Source organism: Pelodiscus sinensis, chromosome 4, assembly GCF_052426305.1.
Source record: "Pelodiscus sinensis isolate ZL-2025 chromosome 4, ASM5242630v1, whole genome shotgun sequence".
In the NCBI taxonomy this organism is placed as follows: domain Eukaryota; kingdom Metazoa; phylum Chordata; order Testudines; family Trionychidae; genus Pelodiscus; species Pelodiscus sinensis.
In genome coordinates this window covers 123,610,031-123,631,000 of record NC_143055.1, presented here as the reverse complement: position 1 = coordinate 123,631,000, position 20,970 = coordinate 123,610,031, and the positions used below count along the sequence as shown (strand labels likewise).

Below are 20,970 nucleotides of genomic sequence, written 5' to 3'. Positions count from 1 at the left end.
CCTGGGAGGGGGAGGTTTGTGACAGGGTACCATTCTCCAGGCCCCTACCGAGCCTCCGGCCGGTGTCTAATGCATCCAACACAGGCTAGAGAGCCCACCTCGGAGACATACAGACACAAAGTATGTGGACCGCGAACGATCTCTCCCTCAACTCGGGGCAAGTTGGTGCTCATCCTATCCGACAATACGTTGGCGGTCTCATATATCAACAGGCAGGGCGGGGCCCATTCACGTCACCTATGTCAGGAAGCCCTACACCTGTTGGATCTCTGCATCGGGGCAGATATCCACTCGATGGCCTCCTATCTCCTGGGATCCCAGAACGATCTGACGGATCGGCTGAGCAGATCCTTCACCTGTCACGAATTGTCTCTCAGATGGGACGTGGCCACTTGGATCTTCTGCAAGTGGGGTTTTCCCATTCTGGACCTGTTTGTCACACGATAGAACAGGAAATGCCAGAAGTTCTACTCCCTCATGGGAACAAGGAGGGGTTCTCAGGGAGACATGCTGGTTGTCTCCTGGTCCAGGGGTCTGCTTTACGTGTTCCTGCCATTCCCACTAGTCCACAGAGTGCTCCTGTGGGTGCAGGAATTCGGGGCGTCACCGATCCTCATGGCCCCAGCATGGCCCAGATAACATTGGTTCTTGAACCACCTGAATCTGTCATGCAAGAGACCAATAGCTCTCCCTATGGTCCTGGATCTGATTACACAGGACGGCAGCAGGCTTTGGCACCTGGACCTGCACTTCCGGCACCTCAAGGCATGGAAGCTCCATGGCTGACAGCAGTGGAGCTTCACTGTTCGGCTCAGGTGCAGGAGGTGCTGTTGGGTAGCAGGAAGCCTTACACCAGGGCTACCTATTTAGCCAAATGGAAGCGGTTCCATATCTGGACTACTCAAAGGGGATTTTCGTCCATAGGTGCCCAAGTTCCCCGGGTCCTGGACTACCTTTCGGACCTCAAGTTGCAAGGGCTGTCCTCCTCAATTATGGTCCACCTAGCAGCTATTTCCGCTTTCCATCTGGGCACCAGGGGCAAGACCCTTTTTGCGGACCCAATGGTGAACAGATTCTTGAAGGGCCTGGATAGGCTTTACCCGCACATCAGGCAACTGGTCCCACAGTGGGATCTCAACCTGGCCCTGTCTAAGCTTATGGGACCCCCATTTGAACCTTTGGTGACGTATTCATTACTACACCTGTCTTAAAAGGTATTCCTCTTGGTGGCCATTACATTGGCCAGATGTGTATCTAAACTGAGAGCCCTCACTGCGGATCCCACATATACCTATCTCCTGTGGCATTGGGTTCCATCATGACATTGTAGGACATTTATTGTTCTGCTGCTGAGAGTAGTCCTGCTCAGAACAGGCCAAAGAAGGACCCAAATAGCATTGTCATGTCTACCAGCTCTGGCTAATTCCCAGTCACACCTGTGAGGAGATTCTGAATCCAGCTGCTCCCCCTACTAGCCCATCAGCACAGTCCCTGCTGCATGCCAGGTCTTGGCCAGCAGACTCTCATTCCTTTTCATTGGCTGCTTATTACAGTGACTGAGTGCAGGCAGGTAGTGGATGGTTATGTGTAGCCGCTGATGCCCACAATTGGCCCTTTATATGCACCCCCTCTCACTGCTTTGCCCCTTCCCCTATCCTATCCCCTCTGCTCCTCCATATACCAACTAGCAGGGTTCTTCCCGCTCCTAGCGCTATGGCGTACCATACCCTGGTCAGATCATTCAGCTCTGAATAGCAGGCACCTTCCTTCCTTTCCTCACTGCCTCTGGCTGGGTTGGCACCCTCTTGCCTGGAATGCTGGCCAAGAGAAGCCCAGCCTTACATGTGTCAAAGTTCTGCATCAGGACCGCCAAGCCACCAGATCCAGCCCACAGACACTATGGGGAGCAGCTGTGGAGCGGTTTCTTTAAAAACTGTGAGCCGGGGGGAGGAGGAGGAGGAGGAGAGCACAGTCCCATTGGCGGGTTTGAAAAACAGGCAACCATGAAGCACCATGTCACTTCCCCTCCGGAGCTCGTACTTATTCACAGAGCACATGGCTGCAGCCTGTGAGGAGCCTGGCCAGACCCTGCCTCTGGCATCCTAGCCCCACCTTTCCCCAACCCTCTTCCCCCCCATGCATACCCAAACCCTCTGCCCCCCTTCTGCACCCATATCCCCTCCCTCATCTGGCACCCAAATCCCCTACCCCAGATCACAATCCCCTCCTACCCTAACTCACAACCCAAACCCCGGTACCTCAGCCCAGTGCTGCAGGTCACAACTTCTTCCTTCACCCGAGCTCCCTCCCAGACCCACCATCCAAAATTATTGCCCACCCCTGTTCTGCACTGTGCTTGCATTGGGGAGCATCTCTGCCCCTCAGCTAAGCTCTGCAGTGGCAGGGAGGAAGCTATTTCCAATCTGTTTGAGCCCCAACCCTGCAGGCTGTACAGTTGCCCCCAGGCAGGGGCACGTAGCTTCCTCTTCACATGCTGCCTCCATCCTAGATCCTGCTCCCAGGCAATGCAGGGCTACTCTGTTCCCTAAGAACCCTCCCCTGCTGAGCCACCTCTCTGTCTGGGTTTGCTAAAGTCTCTGCAGTCAGGTTCTCTGGGCCCTGGTGCACAAGGCATCCTTAGGGCTTAACCCCTTCCTGCCTGCATGGTAGCCAGGGGACAGGAAATGGCTGAGTAATGACAGTGGCTAGCAGCAGGTTGGAGTTGTCAGCTGCCTTTCAACACTGTGCGGGCAGGAAAGGACAAGTTACTTCTAGACACAGAAGAGCCAGGGGCAGGAGGGAAGAGAGGACCTCTGTAAAAACATGGGTCAGGTCATCCTTATCCCTCCACCCCCACCTCTATCCCTCCTTCAGCTGAAAGCAGCTCCCATTCTTCACTCCAGTGTAGTGCCTGGCCACATTCTGGTGTGAACTCTAACAGAAAACTAGGGTGGGGGAGGCCTGTGAGCCTGCTAGCCCCCGACATGTTGCCTCAAGAAGACACAGTGCCAGGTACCAAAATACCAGACGAGGCAGATCTGTCCTGGGGGAGGGGGCTGCCAGGCATGGAGAGTGGAGAACACTGAGCAGGGAGGGTTGGGGCAGGTCAGTTTGTCACTTCAATCCCCATATGAGAATAGTGTACAGGAGTATGCATCGGTCATCTCTCCCATGCAAACCTTAAAGATAAAAAGGTAAATAGACTCCTGCTACACAGTATTTATTTTTAACAGGGGCTCAGTCAACTTGATGTTAATTTGAACATTTGTACTGCATAGTTCTGATTGATTGCCACTGAACTCACTCTGAATATGAGTAATTTTACCTGATGCCCTATATTCAGCATAGGGAAATATGGTCACCCTAAAAATAAATGAAGGGAAGATGGGGCTTGGCAGACAGTGGGAAGAACAGCAGTCATGGGGTGAGGGAGAAGACACAATGTAGACAGATTTGAGCTATAGGCCAGCCTAGACCTGTACAGACTCCAGAAGTAGGGTTGCCAGATAGTTTAATAAAAAATACCGAACACTCCCCCACATTCCCCCCCCTGCCCAAAAAAACCCCCACACTGGGAAAAAATTCTGTTGAGGGAAAAAAAGGGAGGGGGGACCAAAGTTGTTAAGCAAAAGTTGCACTACTCCCTCAAGTTTGGGCCCACACACTAACCACCAATGCACTCACCCCTCACCCTGAGCCAGGCTCCCCTAGCACCCCCCCATCACAGTGCACTCACCCCTGCCTCAGAGCCAGATCCCCTAGCGCCCCCCCCATCCCAATGCACTCACCCCTCCCCCTGAACCAGGCATCCCCAGCACTGGGAGCACCCTGCCCCAATCAAATCCCCCCTCCCCCGCAGAGCCAGGCACCGGAGGAATGGGACAACCAGGTAAGTTAATCTTACTTTAAAAGTGGCTGCTCCTGCCACCCGGCCTGGCTGCCTTAGCTCACACTGTGTAGAGGGAGGCCAGCTCCCAGGTCTCTGCTGGTCACGTGGGTCACAGCAGCATGCACTCCACTCCCACCCCAGCCCAGCGCCCCCCTAATGTGGTGCCCAGGCAAGTGCACCCTCCTGCCCCCCTTCATTATGACTCTGCTGAGCTCCTCACTCCCCCGCCAGACGCGGAAGGGGAAAATTGTCCTTGCCAGGCTTCCGTCCAAGGGAAACAGGAATTACCAGACATTTCATATGTCTAGTATTTCCTGGGTTTTTTTTAAACCGGATGGAGCCAGCAAATACCGGACTGTCCAGTTTAATACCGGACACCTGGCAACCCTATCCTGAAGGCAAGTGAAAAATTAATGGAGTGATTAATGAAAATGAAGTGCCATGGTCTGGTTGATCTACAAGAACAAATTATGGCTGTGGCATTCTGGGTGGCATGGAGAAGACTGATAATGGCTATCAATGATTCCAGAAACTGGAAATCAAAATGCATGGACAGGTGTTCTATTCATTCATACAGAGAAGATTCAGATTTGAGAGAGGATGTAAATAAAAGGTGACATTTGGCAATAGCCTAGATTTCTAACTGGGAGAGAGGATTCCAAAAAGGACAGATTAAAAATATCTGAGAGAAAGAACAGATGATGACATCAATAGAAAATGGTGAAATAAGGGGGAAAAAAAGCTTTAAAAAAAACCCAGAATTTAGTAGAGCTCTGAACAGATACTAAATCTGTATCTGCATCTAATTTCTGTGGTGTGTCCACTGTATATTTTCAATGTCCTCAATTCTAAAGGAAAATTTCCACCAAATGTAGATCACATATACTCTTTGTATTCAGCTGCATAGGAAAATTAATATGACATGAGATAAGGTGTCAATTCAACTGTGCAATAAGTTAGTGTGGGGTGGCTAGTGCACATTTCTCCCACACAGATAAGACCTTAGCCAGCACCAGAAAAGTCTCATCAGATAATCTGTCTTACCCTGTTAAACACTGGCAGCATCATGTAAAGTTTTTCTTCCTGTTCTTTCTGGGTCATATGCCGAGGAGGATGACAAAGTTCTGTGAAGAGTCGGCGCAGATGCATCAACCCTAGAGCGTTATCCTGAGGGCTACACTCCTCCTGCCGGGGCCGGCCCATGATTCTCTTGACCATATTCATCTTTGCTCAGTTTTGGAAATCTTTCTATCCTGTTCAGAAAGGAAAGTGAAATAGTTGAGTAAAACACATAAAACAACAACATTAAAATATATTTTCACATTTTCTAAAAATAAAGCAAGTTCAAAAATACAATTTCCCAATATAATCAAATAGTATAGCCAGATTTTTTTTAAAAAGGCTTATAATTTTTTGTACTATAACAATTAGCATTGTATGTGCCAGGATAGGGAAAACAGGATTTCATGTTTCATGTTTCAAGTTGATAGCATTTCAGTAGTGTCGGTTTTAAAACACAAGATCTTTTAAAGTAACTGTGTTACAACTTTAAAATGCTATTGAATAGTCCAATACTTGCTTCCTACATGTATGCCATATGCTAGGTGTCCATTTTGAGATTTTAGTCTAGAAAATAAATATCCACATCAAATTACTAATGTTAATTCATTAATTACTATATGAAATAAATACTAATACTGCATCCCATTAGAATTCACTTCACACAGGATAATTAATGATAAAAGATTTCAGAGTACAACAAAGAAAGCTGATATATTCTTTTGATAAGCAAGGCCTTTAATATTTCTTATATATGTAGATTTGCAGACTAGTCAGACATTTTAAAGATGGGATAGTTCTACTACAAGCCAAGCTAGGCCTACACAACATCCCACCAACCTGCAAGAGACCAAAAATCAGGCATGGACCAAGTGACGTTAGCAAATAATTTTGTGCAATCACAGCATTCTAAAAATGTAGGGCTAGAAGGGAATCAGAGAGGTCATCTAGTGCACCCTCTTGCACTGAGGCAGGACAAATTCTTGACGGGATTTTATCCAACCTGTCTATAAATATTTCCAATGATGGGACTCCACAATCTTCCATGGACGTGTATTCTGGCGCTTAATTATCAGTATAGTTAGAAAGTTTTTTCTAAAATCTAAGCTAAATCGCCCTTTTGTTTGATTATGCCAGTAATTTCTTGTCCTTCCTTAAGCAGATATGGAGAACAGCTGATAATATAAAACAATTCAGCAGACACAAAGAACTATAGATAATATAAAATAAAACATTTACAAGGAATTAAATTTAAAATGTCAATCTATTCTTTCAAATCTACAAGTCAGCAATTGTTAGTCTATGTTGGAACATCTCATCGGGCTTCTGAATGTGAAGATACAGTATGACAAAAACAGACATGAAAAGTCCATAAATTCATTGAGTTCATTAAAGCTTAAATCATAGTGATTTATATATAGTATTGTTCAAACTGAAATAGAGTCGGTGCTAGTCAAAACCACAAAGCTATTCTAGAACTCTTGAATAGGACTTAATTATGTTACAGTCATTAGTATAGTAAATCAAAGTCAACACGCACCAAAATAAGAGTGTTCTGCCGCAAACTGAGAAGGGAAATTTTCAATGCTCAAATGTTCACAACTGAACAGAAAATTTCATTTATTTAATTTTAATAAAAGCACCAAAATTATTTGCTTTAAATGAAATCAGAAAACATTAAGAATGCTAAACAAGATAATAACCAATTTCAGACAGTAAAGCTTGATGAACAACAGCAGAGACAACTAGTACCCATGAGAGAAAGATTTGGATGCAACCCTGGGCATTTTGCATTTTGACTTACTGGATAGCAGAACCTTTCACATAATTTTTCTGTTGAGATATGCTTAAAAAGTATCTGGACTGCCTTGCTATACCTAGCTAAACAGTATGCTATGAAAAAAAGTAAGACTTGCATTTTCCTATATATTTTACCTACAGAGGAAAAAAACCTTGTCAATCAGAAATCTTGATTAAGATTAAATACTGAAGTGAAGAAATCCAAACAACTATCAGAACGTGGATGTGCCAACAATAATCATACACTGCACTTCTGCAGTTGTATTTATGTTTAAGGGATTCATAAGATCTGGGCTCCAATCCAAGTTCTATCAGAATTCCTATGTTACCCTAGGTAACTCAAGCTCTCTGGACCTCAGTACTTTATTCATAAAATGTAAATAATAAAATTTTCCAACTTCGTAGGCATATTCTGCAAATATATTCAGTTTTGAGGCACACTGATATGACTGTAATGGAAGCCATGTAAACATCTACACAGCTAGATCAGGAAGACTAGATTTCTTTGTCCCAACTTCCATGATTCTATTAAACATCTTTAGAGGGGTAGCCAAGTTAGTCTGTAGCAGGAAAAACTTAAAAAACAACAAATATTCTAGAAACACTCCTGTCATCTGAAGAAGCGGGTTGTGTCATAAAACACATCATTCTGTGATACATACATTAGGAACAGAGGGCCACATTAGACCTGAGTGAACTATGTTTTACACTGAGGTTGGATGATCACACGTCAGTGGTAGGCCCAAAGCATATGACCAAATATAAAAATGAGAAGGATGGGTCGTTTGTGTTACACTTGTAGTGACTCCTGAAATGCCAGCATTATCTTAATTAAGACATGGGCTGACTTAACAGAAATAAAGAAAACATAATAAAATAGGTAACAGATACTGTAAATAATTGGCTGGTTTAACGTATTACAAAAAATGCCTCATCAGGCCTTAGCTAAGGTCTGATAATTAACAATGAAATTACTTGTTTATTATATAATCCTGCGGGAATTCTGTGCCACTGTCCACGTACAGAATTTATGTCCATCATAGATCTTTGCTTCCATGCAGAAAATGACTCAAAAGGAAACAAAGGGAAGCCACAGGAGCAGTATGCTTCAGGTGCTCAAGGAAGCTGGCAGAGATGTAAATCACTATGGGGCAGGGGACGGGACTAGGGAAGACTGGGCTGGGCTCAGGAGAACAAGACTTCCTCTTTCTCTGAATGACATCCTTGGATGCATCAGATCCTGCAGTGAGGAGAAAAAGCTGAGGGTAGAAGATCTGCAACCTCCTCAACCCCCACTTCCTGCATTCATCATTCCTCAGCCACAGAGAAACTGATCCCTGTGCACAGCACTGCTCCCCCATCTTCCCAAAGTTTGCACATAAGACCCCTCATACTCAGACCCTCCAGCCGAGTCTCATCACCCAGCCCCCACACTCAGCACACCCTCTTTTGAGCTCCATTCCCCCTGCACTAGGACCACCTCAAGAAGCCACTTGCACCCAGATCCCCTTCCCACTAAGCCCCAACCAACTGCACATGGATCCCCACCCCACAGGGAGTCTACACGCTGCTCTTAACAGCCTATACACACACTAGCATCAGAGACCATGCACAACTTGACCTGCTGCTCACAGACAGGGAGGAATTAGTAGAGGAAGTAGATGTGGGTGGCAACCTGGGAAGCAGTGATCGTGAGATGGTCGATTTCAGGATCCTGACCAAAGGAAGAAAGGAAAGAAGCAAAATACATAACCTAGACTTCAGAAAAGCAGACTGACTCCCTCAGAGAACTGATAGGCAGGATCCCCTGGGATGCTAACTTGAGGAGGAAAGGAGTCCAGGAGAACTGGCAATATTTTAAAGAAGCCTTATTGAAGGCACAGGAACAAACCATCCCGATGCACAGTAAGAAAAGCAAATGTGGTAGGCAACCAGCTTGAATTAGCAGTGAAATCCTTGGTGAATTTAAACAAAAAAGGAAAGCTTACAAGAAGTGGAAATGTGGACAAATGACCAGAGAGGAGTATAAATATATTGCTAGAGAATTCAGGGGAGTAATCAGTAAGTTGAAAGCACAATTGGAATTGCAGCTAGCAAGGGAAGAGAAGGGTAATAAAAGGGGTGAAGGGTTTCTACAGGCATGTTAGCATAAACTTCATCCCACAAGGCATACCGGGGAGGTCGACAAATGTCTTTGATGTCAACCCCCGCGCGTCCAGACGAGCGCGGAGCCGACAAACAGCTGATCGGCACAGCGCGGCAGCCATTTAAATTTAAATGAAGCGATGATTATTTAAATCGCCACTTCATTTCCCTATGCCGGGTAGCCTAATCTACATGCCTCTTTCGCCAGAGGCATGTAGGCTAGACATACCCTTAGTGACAGATGATGTAGGAAAAGCTGAAGTAGTCAATGTTTTTTTTGCTTCTGTCTTCACAGACAAGATCGGCCTCTCAGACTGCTGATTAGGCAACACAGCATGGGAAGGAGGTGAGCAGCCCTCGGTGGAGAAAGAACGCGTTAAGAATTATTTATAAAAGCTAGACATACACAAATCCATGAGTCTGGATTTAATGCATCCGAGGGTACTGAGGGAATTGGTAGATGTCGTTGCCAAGCCTTTGCAATTATCTCTGAAAAGTCATGGAGATCAGGAGAGATCCCGGATGATTGGAAAAAGGCAAATGTAGTGCCCATCTTTAAAAAAGGGAAGAAGGACAATCTAGGAAGCTACAGACCAGTCAGCCTTACCTCGGTCCCTGGAAAAGTCATGGAGGGGATCCTCAAAGAATCCATTTTGAAGCACTTGGAAGAGGGGAAAGTGATCAGGAATAGTCAACATGGATTTATCAATGGCAAGTCATGCCTGACCAATCTGATTAGCTTTTATGATGAGGTAACTGGCTCTGTGGACATGGAGAAGTCAGTGGATGTGAGATATGCCTTGATTTTAGCCAAACTTTTGACAGTCTCCAACAATATTCTTGCCAGCAAGTTAAGGAAGTATGGATTGGATAAATGAAATGCAAAATGGCTGGAAAGCTGGCTAGCTCATCGGACTCAACGGCTAGTGATCAATGGCTCGATGTCTGGCTGGCTGGCGATCAGTTTCAAGCAGAGTGCCCCAAGGATCAGTTCTAGGGCTGGTTTTGTTCAACATCTTTATTAATGACCTGGATGAGTGGATGGATTGCACCCTCAACAAGTTTGCAGATGACACTAGGCTAAGGGAAGAAGTAGATACACTGGAGGGTAGAGATAGGGTCCAGAGTGACCTAGAAAAATTCAGAGATTGGGCCAAAAGATATCAGATGAGGTTCAACAAGGAAAAGTATAGAATCCTGCACTTGGGACGGAAGAATCCTAAGCACTGGGACAGACTGGGTAGGTAGCAGTTCAGCAGAAAAGGACCTGGGGATTACAGTGGATAAAGAATCCAGATATGAGTCAACAGTGTGCCCTTGTAGTCAAGAAGGCTAATGGCATATTTGAGTACATTAAGAAGAGCATTTCCAGCAGACCTGGTGAAGTGATTATTCCCTATTGATTATTCAATATTGGTGAGGCCACATCTGGAGTACTGTGTCCAGCTTCGCGCCCCTCAGTACAGAAAGGTTATGGACGAATTGCAGAGGATCCAGTGGAGAGCCACCAAAATAATTAGGGGGTTGGAGCACATGCCCTATGAGGAGACGCTGAGGGATTTGGGCTTATTTAGTCTACAGAAAAGAAGAGTGAGGGGGAATTTGATTGCAACCTTCAACTTCTTGAAGGGACATTCCAGAGTAGATGGACAGAGACTGTTCTCAGTGGTGACGGATGGCAGAACAAGGAGAAATGGTTTCAAGTTACAGTAGGAGAGGTCTAGCTTGTAGATTAGGAAAAACTGTTACACTAGGAAGGTGATGAAGCACTGAAATGGGTTACCAAGGGAGGTGGTGGAATCTCCATCCCTAGAGATTTTTAAGTCCTGGTCTCTTCCAGCCCTTGGATTTTATGATTCTATGACCCTGCTCCCTGCTAGGTACAGTGCTGAACAGAAAGGCCTGATCCTTCTCAGGCATTACAAAGATCACATAGTAAGCTCGTGGTAAAATTAAAATAATCCAGATCTCTTTAATCTGTCTCGTGCACTATACACTGGACCACACTCCTTCACCAACCTTATTTTCACTAAAGTTTATTAGTTGTAAAAATCCATTACTGTTTCTTATACTCTTTACAATGTTTTTTTAAAGTTTCTTCTCTTGCTCATGTTTTCACAATCTTGCATTTGGCAAAACAGGTTGGTAGCAAATGTTTAGATCATGGGCCTAGCTTCCAAAATCACACAATGTGTATGTTAGGAAAGGTATGCTAGCAACAAACCTCATGTCCACAAAAGTCAACTGAACAAACTGGGTAGATGTCTACTCTGAACAGACTAACAGTTACAAAGTATATACTATGAAGCAGGGTCTTTTTATTTTAGCATTTTAGTCCAGAATATTTTCACTTATCTATTTACAAATGGAGAGAAAGACAAATGTCTTGAACCTGATTACTCTAAGTGAAGCCAAAGTGGGGGGTAGAGGAGAGGAGACATGCTACAGAGTTCTGTATCAACTACATTTTCCTACTGGCTCATGACTTTCAACATCATAGAATTATAGGGCTGGAAAAGACTTTGCACAAGGGCTTTGTCAAGCTGAGACTTAAAAACCTCCAGGGATGGAGATTCCACCACCTCCCTAGATAACCCATTCCAGTGCTTCACTACCCTCCTAGTGAAATAGTTTTTCCTTATATGCAACCTAGACCTCCCCCCTTACTACCCACCAAAATGATGTTGTCCCTGACAAGATTTAAAATGTATCTGCTACAAACTAAAAAAACCAACAACTTTTATTTAGCCTCATTTTTCATCACTAGAGGTACTAATGCAGCTCAAAATTACAAGAGTTGATCTCTGGGGCAAGTTCACCATGCTCAGTAATGATACCTACACTGTGTGAATTCCATGCCACAGTATAGTTTCCATTCATCAGTCTGACTCCAACAACATATGGGTGAGGACAAAGTCGCAGAGCTCTGTAACCAGGTGTGCAGTGCTATCATCAGGGATGGTGGTCCTGATAGCCTGTAATCTGTCTTCATGTGCAATGTTGTTGAGAAGAGTTTCTACATCCATGGTGGCCAGGATGGTGTTTTCAGGAAGATTACTGATGTTTTGTAGTAACTTCGGAAGTCAGTGGTGTCTCAAAGATAATTAGGAATGCTGGTAGCATAGGGCCTAAGGAGAGAGTCCATTTAGCCAGATAATTCTGCTGTAAGGGTACATCTAGACTGCAAGCTTCTTTCGAAAGAAGCTTTTTCAGAAGAGACCTTCCAAAAAAACTTCTTCCGAAAGAGTGTGTCCACACTGAATGGATGTTATCTTGCATTTAAGCTGTGATTACCATGGATGGAGTGGCCACCAGGGCACCTGTGTTTTTTCCTAGAGGCCTATTCTTTCGAATAAACTCCCTCTTCCGTGTCCACACACGCCTTTTTCTGAAAGAGCTCTTTCGGAAAAGGCGGTCTTCCTCATAGAATGAAGTCTACCAATGTCGGAAAAACACCTGCATTCTTTTGAAAGAACACAATAGCAATGTGGACACAAGTGAAGTTTTTGCAGAAAAACAGACGTTTTTCAAAAAAAAAAAAAAAAAAAACCCTGCAGTCTAAACTAAGTGTGCCAATGCTTGAGATGATGGGTCATCTGGAATTTCCAGGTTTGTGTATTTTGGGTGGCAGATAGAAAAGTCCTGGTTGAGGATTAAGGCGGGTTTTAGTGTAAATTTGGTCCTGCGCAGGAACAGGGAGCTTCATGAGTAATTGTTTCGGGGGGGGGGGGGGGAAGGGGTTGGTATTCTTTAGTGGGATCACAGGAGAGAGGCTTGTATAATCTGGTGTTGGTGAGTTGTCTGGTCGCCTCCTCTGCATAATCTGTTCTGTTCATGACTACTACGGCGCACCCTTTGTCAGCCTCTTTCATTATGATGCTAGAATTGTTTTTGAGGCTGTGTATAGCATTGCATTCTGCATGACTAAGGTCGTATGTAATATGCTGTTGTTTGCTGACTATGTCAGCTCGAGCATGTTTGCAGAAGCAGCCGATTTAGAAGTCAAGACTCTCGTTACGACCATTAGTAGGGGTCCACATAGAAGCCTTCCTCTTGTGCGACTGGCAGGGGGGGAGCAGCAAGATCAGTGTGATGTACATTGGTGTATTGGAAATATTCCTTTAGGCAGAGGTGGCGAAAATAGGCTTCCAGATCTCCACAGAACTGAATCTTATATGTAGCATGGGGAGCGCGGGGCCCAAAAGGCAGCTTGCGCTGCTTGCTCCCCGCGGTGGCCCGGCTGAGCGGCGCAGAAGTCAGCCGAGCAGCACGGCAGAAGGGGAAGGGGGGCAGGGCGGTGATGTACACGGCCAGGGGGCGAGGCCTTGCAGTGTACATCATCACCTCGCCCCCCTTCGCCTCCCGCCGTAGCACTCGGAATGAGGCAACAAGGGGGGGGAGGAGTAGAGGCGGTGCTGGGGGAGCCGGTTCCTCCCAGCTCCATGGGAGGGGACAGGGGAGCAGTGGTGGTATTCTAACTTTGAAATTTACAAGAGCCCTAGCAGGGGCTCTTGTGCATTTCAAATATTAAAACACCGCGTGGAGCCTGGAGTCAGAGGGGGACATAGCGTTTCAATCTTTGAAATGTACAAGACCCCCAGCTGGGGGTCTTGTACATTTCAAAGGTGGAACACTGCACTAGTCCTTATCAACTAATCGAATAGTCGATGGAAATCCCATTGACTATTCGGTTAGTTAATTAATCAAAATTTAACATCCCTAATTCAAACTAATTCCAACAATAGGCTAGGGCATACTTGTGAGCAAATGGGCCATGCTCCAACATCGTCATGGACAGCAAGGAGGAACCAAGGGATAGTTGTATTGGCAGGGTTATATATAGCATGCCTTCCAGCGCCACTCCAGAGCTAACCTTACGGATGCTGCTAGGGAAAAGTTTCCAGTGTTCATGCACATGGCGCACACAAACCTGATTAGAAAAGGCATGAATAAGAAATCTCATGATACCATCTACATGTTTTGTTAGTCTATAAAGTGCTACCAGACTATTTGTTGTTTTTTCAGTATTCAAAGGAGAACATTTAATATCCATTAACTGGAGTAAGGTTACCAACTGGTGACATTTTAACAATACCGCCCTAGCGGTTCTCAGCATGTCCTTTATAAAAGCTGTAAAAATTCAATTATCTGACCAGGAACATTTTATTATTATTCCATAACTCTTACACCCACTAGGTTCTCAACAAATCTGATTTGTCATATTTAATTTACATGAACAAAAATGAAGCATTACTGATTAGCTAAGCTTATTTGAGCTTCTTTTTGGCTTCATATGTTACAAAGAAATTCATCTGGTGAAATATCCCTTTAATCCCCTTTAATATTTCAAACATGTAAATTACACTAGCTAAATACTCAACTTTTAAAAATAAGCTCTTCTATAAGCTAACCCAGGGTTTCCCAAACTTTTTGACACGGGGACCAGTAAATCCATTCACGAACTTTTGGAGGACTGGTAACATTCATTTGCATATTTATTAAGCAAATAATGAATATGCAAATAAGTTGTTTCTGGTCTTCCCAAAGCCCCCAGTGCCAGCTTTAGCAAAGCTTTTGATACGATCACCCACAATATTCTTGCCAGTAAGTTAAGGGAATATGGATTGGATAAATGGACTGTAAGATGACTAGAAAGCTGGCTAGAACAGGGTTTCCCAAACTTGTTACTTTAGTCAGAACCCAGTTTTTTTCAGTACTGTTTTTTGCAGCCCAAAAATATAAATGCATATTTGAAAAAAGAAAAAAAAATTAATACATTTTCACTGTTTCACCCGGATGCATCCTCCATCCAGCCCGGGCCAGGGCTTGGGGGACCCGGTGCTGCATGGGCACTCGGGGAGCCCAGAACATCCAGCTGTATCCTCCGCCCAGCCCAGGCCAGGGCTTGGGGGACCTGACACCACACGGGCACTCCGGGAGGTGGGAGAAGGAGCAGATTGGGGGTAGGGTATCTGGCTAGGAGGGAGGATGCAAGGAGGGGACTTGGGTAGGAGTTGGACCTCACTGGTCCCAGATGAGGGATTTTTTGGACCAGGGGAGGTCATTACAGGGCTCCTGGTTCCCTACCTCCCCACTAGCCTTCTTTGCACCTCCCTCCCTGGCAACCCAACTGAGCTGCCCACCCCCGCTGGTTCCCTGCACCTCCCCCCAAACCATCCCCACAATCAAAGGGAGTGCAGCACCAGTTCCCTGCAGCCCCTCACAGCCCAGCTGAGCTGCCCTTCTGTTCCCTATGCCCTCCCCATCCATCTCAGCCCAGTTGAGCCCTGCATTGGTTCGTTCCCTGCATGGCTCCCCCACAGCACAGCTGAGCCCCGTTTCCCTGCACCTCCCTCCAAACCCACAGAACTGCTGAGCCCAGCTCTGATTTCCTGCCCCTTCTTCCCTCCCCTTGATTCTAGAACCGGGTTCCCAGCACCTCCCTCCTCCTGCAGCCAAACTGAGCTCCGCACCTCTCCCCATTCCTGAAGCCCAGCCCAGCTCAGCCCAGCACCCGGCACCTCGCAGCCCAGCTGAGCTCCGTTTCCCTGCAGTTTCCCCCAAACCGCACAGACATGCTGAGCCCAGCACTGACCCCCTGCCCCTCCCCTTGAGTCCAGCGCCGGGTTCCCGGCACCTCCCTCCTCCTGAAGCCCAGGTGAGCCCAGCACCCCGCACCTCCCCTCCCCTTGTAGCCCAGCCTGGCTCCCCCTAGCGTGGCACCCGGGGGCAACTGTCCCGCCGTTCCCTCCTCACTATGCCTCTGTTGGGAGCCCGGAACATCCGGCTGCATCCTCCGCCCAGCCCAGCCCAGGGCTTTGGGGACCCGGCACCACACGGACACTCCAAGAACCCAGAACACCCTGGCAGCCACGCTGAGGCCTGGTATTTTCCCGTAGTCCAGTACCGGGCCGCGGCCCATGGTTTGGGAAACGCTGAGCTAACCTATTTGCACTAGGACTACATGGACATAAGAAAAGTCCATGCTAGAGGTGTAGCAATATTACAATGAATCCTAAGAAACAGACCTAAACACAAAACTCCAGTGGATCTTAACTCTCAATAGGACCTTTGCATTAATGACTTGGATCCTGGAATAGACAGCATACTTATAAAATCTGCAGATAATATCAAGCAAGGAGGGTCTACGAGCACTTTAAAAATTAAAAAATAACCAAGACACACTGGAAAAATGGTCTGAAATGAAGATGAAATTCAACAAAGACAAACTCAAAGAACAACATTTAGGACAGAAAATCAAATATACAAACACAAAAGGAAGAATAATTGGCTATGCAGCAGTACTGAAGAAAAGGGTCAGAGGATCACAAACTGATTATGAATCAGTATGATACTGAGAAAAAAGCAATACCATTCTAGCATATCTTAACACAAATGCTGCACAATACGCAAGAAGTTATTGTTCCAATTTACTCAGCACTGGGAAGACTTCACCAAGATGAGGAAGGCAACCTAGTGACAGATGATGTAGGAAAAGCTGAAGTACTCAATGCTTTGCCTCTGTCTTCACAGACAAGGTCAGCTCCCAGACTAATGTACTAGGCAACGCAGTATGGGAAGGAGGTGGACAGCCCTTGGTAGGGAAAGAACAGGTTAGGAACTACAAGCAGTCCCCGGGTTACGCGGATCTGACTTATGTCGGATCCGTACTTACAAACGAGGCTTTTCTCGCCCCGGAGGACGCGGGCGGCGGGTCCGACCAGACACGCCGCGGTCCCGCCGCCCGGGTCCTGGAACACATGACCTATGAGGAGAGGCTGATGGATTTGAGTTTGTTTAGTTTGCAGAAGAGAAGAGAAGAGTGAAGGGGTATTTGATAGCAGCCTTCAACTTCCTTAAGGGAGGTTCCGAAGAGGATGGAGAAAGGCTGTTCTCAGTAGTGATGGATGGCAGAACAAGGAGCAGTGGTCTCAAGTTGCAGTGGGGGAGGAGTAGATTGGAGATTAGGAAAAACTATTTTACAAGGAGGGTGGTGAAATACTGGAATGGGTTACTTAGGGATGTGGTTGAATCGCCATCCCTAGAGGTTCTGAAGTCTCAGCTTGGCAAAGCCAACGTTGGGTTGATTTAGTTGGGATTGGTCCTGCCTTGGGCATGGGGCTGGACTTGATGAGATCTCTTCCAGCCCTTTGATTCTATGATTAATGTCCAGTTTTGGGCACCGCACTTTATGAAAGATATGAATAAATTAGAGAGTCACCATAACAGAGCATAAGAAAGGCAAGAGATTTAGGGTACTGAAAAGATCCACAGCAAAGAGTCTCAGAGCCTGGGTTTAATGGATTTTTTGGCTCACACCACAGGACTGAAAGTAGCAATGCAGACATTTGGGCTAAGCTCCAACACTCTTGCACCTTGCCAGGTTTCAGAACCCAGGCTCCAGCCCAAGCTGCTACACTGCCCTATTTAGACCTGCAGCACAATCCCCACATATCCAAGTAAACTGACCTGGGGTCCTGGATACACTACTGCGGGTTTTTCTTTCTGCTGTGTAGACATAGAATATGTGACCCATGAGGAAAGGCTGAAAGAAGCAGACAGCCAACATGGCCCCATATGTGAGGTAGGGCACATTACTCCTGCCTGCAAGCACTGCCCCCTCAGTTTCCGTTGGCTGGGAATAGGGAACTGTGGCCAATGCAAGCTGAGGGAGTAATTCCGGAAGACAGCTGCAGCATGCAGAGCCACATGCCCTCTGCCCTCAACTCCCAGGGCCACAGGGGTGCCTTAGCCCCTTCTGGGAGTAACATGGGGCCGGGGCCAGCAGGGAGCCACCAGTGATAAGTGCTCCTTGGCAGAGGGCTACATGCCAAACCACCAGCTCAGTCCCACAACCAGCACCTGTATCCCCTCCTGTACACCAAGCACCTCCCCTAGCTCTGACTCCACACTTACCGCCAGCACCCCCATACCTCCTCCTGCACCCTGAATCCCCACCCTGAGCCCACTCCCAGAGCCAGCACCCTAGAACTCCTGCTGTATTCCAAGCACCGGCTCCAGCTATGACCCCCTCTCAGAGCCAGCACCACACATCCCCTGATCTTGGGCATAAAAAGGTTGGGGACAAATGGACTAGATGACCTTGAGGTCTCTACCAGCCCTACATTTCTCAATTAAAAAAAAAAAAAAAACGTACTTAAGTCAAACAGAAAATATAGGAAAGTAATACTAAGATTCCCATATTATGGGCATTTCCTGTCTTCTATTTATAGGTTATTATAGACAGGAACAGAAGAAACGTCTCAGAATTAGTACTACTTGGTAGACTGAGAAAAGAATACCATGTGTATAGAGGGTATTACATTCACACTGCTGATTATCAATTAAGAACTTCAGAGTTTAACACAATAGTCCAGGATCACTGGTTTTGATAGTGCAGACATTTCAATGCAGCATAATATATTAAGTGAATAACTGCAGATGTAACTATGTATTTCTAATGCTTTTGTAGGAATAAATCAGCACTGTAATCTTACTTGACTGTATTGGGAAGCCAATTCAGATTTTCTGTGTTTAAAATTGATACACTTTCCTTTTCTCTCAGACAAATAAAATCCTTGCATCTGCCAAACTGCATCCAAAAATCAGTTAAGCAACTGCATGTGGCAATTACAAATCCAGAGCAATTCTAGCAAAATCTCTTAAACACAGAGAGCTTCCCCTCCCCGTCCCAATCACTGACCTCTATAGCATTCCTGGGTCACAGGTATTAACTTCATGAAAACATGGTCCATTCCTCTTCCTGGATTTTCTTCAAGAACAAGCCGTGCTCCCACTAGTTAATACAGAAATAAAATGGAAAAAGGTAAGCACTCTATTGGAACCACAAATCTGTCAAGACCAGTTGGGTGGTCACACTCTAAAGAGGTCTTTTACTTGGTCTTTTACACAAGAATTTGAAGGAAGAATACAATCACTACATGAAATGAACTGCAAGACCTCACTAAGAAAATAAAACTGACTAGGAACACCTAAGCAGCAAAAAGTGTTCTTACTTGTCAAGCCCAAATTTCTGTTTTAAGTAATACAGTAGCATACTGTGACTAGCAAGAGTATTATATAGGGAGAAAAAGAAGTCTGGTTACAATAGGCAAATGGGAACCAGGCCCTATTTCCAAGGTCTGCCACCAATTTCTTGTGACATTCAAGATGCTGGACTACCTTTTGCATCTCAGTCTGCGAATCTGCCAATTGGGTATTAGATACCCGACTAAGATTTTAGAGACAGGCAGAAACAAGCCAAAACATAGCAACGGTCATCCAAATCTAAAATAGCTGGAAAAAATTAAAAATACATTTCAAAAAAGATTTGTTTTGCTTTTACTTTACACACATTTATAGCTTAAAGAAAGAGGAAAACAATCAGAGAACTGAATGCATGGAAGTAAAAAGAGTACAGCTTAATGACTGCATTACCTTTAAGGCTTTGAAAGCACTCTGGTATTAATAAAGCTTAACCAGCTCAAAGGATGTTATGAAACTTAATATTTGTAAGGCACTTAGTTAAGTATTATTGTATACGCTCAGAGTCACTTGTCTGGTTAAAGAGGGGGTTAACTCACCTTGTGCAGTAACAGAGGTTCTTCGAGGTGGATGTTGCTATGGGTTCTCTACCTTAAGTATCTGAGCACCACTGCGTGCCTAGTTGGAGATTTAAGGTAGCAGTACCCTCTGGTAGCCTGCGCACATGGAGCAAATGGCATGCGCAGTACTGCTATTACACACACGCAGCCAACCACCCCCTCCATTCCTTCTCGGTCACAGAAGCATTTAATAATATCCAAAGCAGAGGGGAGGAACGGCAGGTGGTGGCGCACCCAAAAGGACAAACATCTCAAAGAACCTCCCTTACCGCACAAGGTGAGTAACCCTCTCTTCTTCTTTGAGGAGTGTCACTATGGTTGCCCCACCTTAAGTGACTATAGAGAAGTCCCATTGATTGAAGGTGGATGCTTTGGCTAGTCAGTAACCTGGATCACAGTCAGAACAGCGTGCCCAGATTTAGTACCCTGGGCTTAGTCTACACTGCAGGGTTTTTGCGCAAGAAGTCTTTTGCAGAAGAATTCTTGCACAAAAACTTCTTGTGCAAAAGCGCGCCCAGACCTCAAAGCGCATCGCAAAAGCAATATGCTTTTGCACAAGAGAGCGTCCACACTGCATGGACAGTCTTGCACAAGAAAGCTCTGATGCCCATTCACCTCAGCTTTTTCCAATAGGGGTTTCTTGCGCTAAAACCCCTCCGGAGCATCCACACCTGCCTTTTTGCGTAAGAGCTGTAGCGCAAAAAGGAGTTATTCCTCAAGGGGAAAGGAATAACTCTACTGGAAAAAGTCCTCTATTCTGTCATTTTTCTTATGCAAAAACGCGTTCGAGGTGTGGACGCTCTGTCGGTTTTTGCACAAAAACAGACATTTTTGCACAAAAACCTTGTAGTGTAGATATGGCCCAGGATAGGTAAGTATCAAGGCTTAACATCTTGTGAATGTGTGGGCGGAGGACCACGTCACAGATATGTAAATGTCCACAAGAAGTATGTTATTGAGGTAGGCTGTAGAAGCCGCCATTGCCCTTGTAGCTTGCATAGTTGCAATAGAGGGTCTTGGTTCAAGAAGGAGTTAGGCCAACCAGATGTACTGCACAATCCATATGACTATCTTCTGGCTGAAAATTGGCATGCCCAAGGAGATCTCTCTGCAGTGGATACGAACAGTCTAGGTGTTGTGCAGATTCTCTTTGTGCTGTCCACATAAAAGGAAATTGCTCTGAGCACATCAAGCACGTGCCACGTAACCTCTTGTGCATTGGCGTGAGGCACTGGAAAAAAGATGGGCAGTATTACAGGCTCATTGCAGTTGAAAGAGGTGGAAACCTTTGGCAAAAACTTTGGATGTGGTCACAGAACCACTTTATCTTTAAGGAATACCATGAAGAGTGGATCAGCCATTAGGGCACCAATTTCACTCACTCTCCTGGCTGATGTGACAGCCAACAATAGGGCCACCTTCATGGAAAGGTGGAGCATGGATCATGTCGCCAGGGATTCAAATGGGCTACTG

At 45.7% G+C, this 20,970-nt stretch overlaps 1 protein-coding gene across 10 annotated transcripts in view; it reads right to left on the bottom strand.

Moving 5' to 3' along the window:
* Positions 1-20,970, bottom strand: part of WDFY3 (WD repeat and FYVE domain containing 3) — a 314,732-nt gene that overhangs the window by 215,394 nt on the left and 78,368 nt on the right. For 9 of the 10 annotated variants that reach the window (XM_075929522.2, XM_075929521.2, XM_075929520.2 and 6 more), the window contains exons 2-3: positions 18,597-18,689; positions 4,934-5,142 (exon numbers count right to left, since the gene is read on the bottom strand). In XM_075929522.2, the coding sequence (XP_075785637.2) occupies positions 4,934-5,113 (180 nt within the window). In that variant the 5' untranslated portion in view covers positions 5,114-5,142; positions 18,597-18,689. The remainder of the gene's footprint in view (positions 1-4,933; positions 5,143-18,596; positions 18,690-20,970) is intronic. The other variant, XM_075929523.2, reaches the window with a different exon arrangement.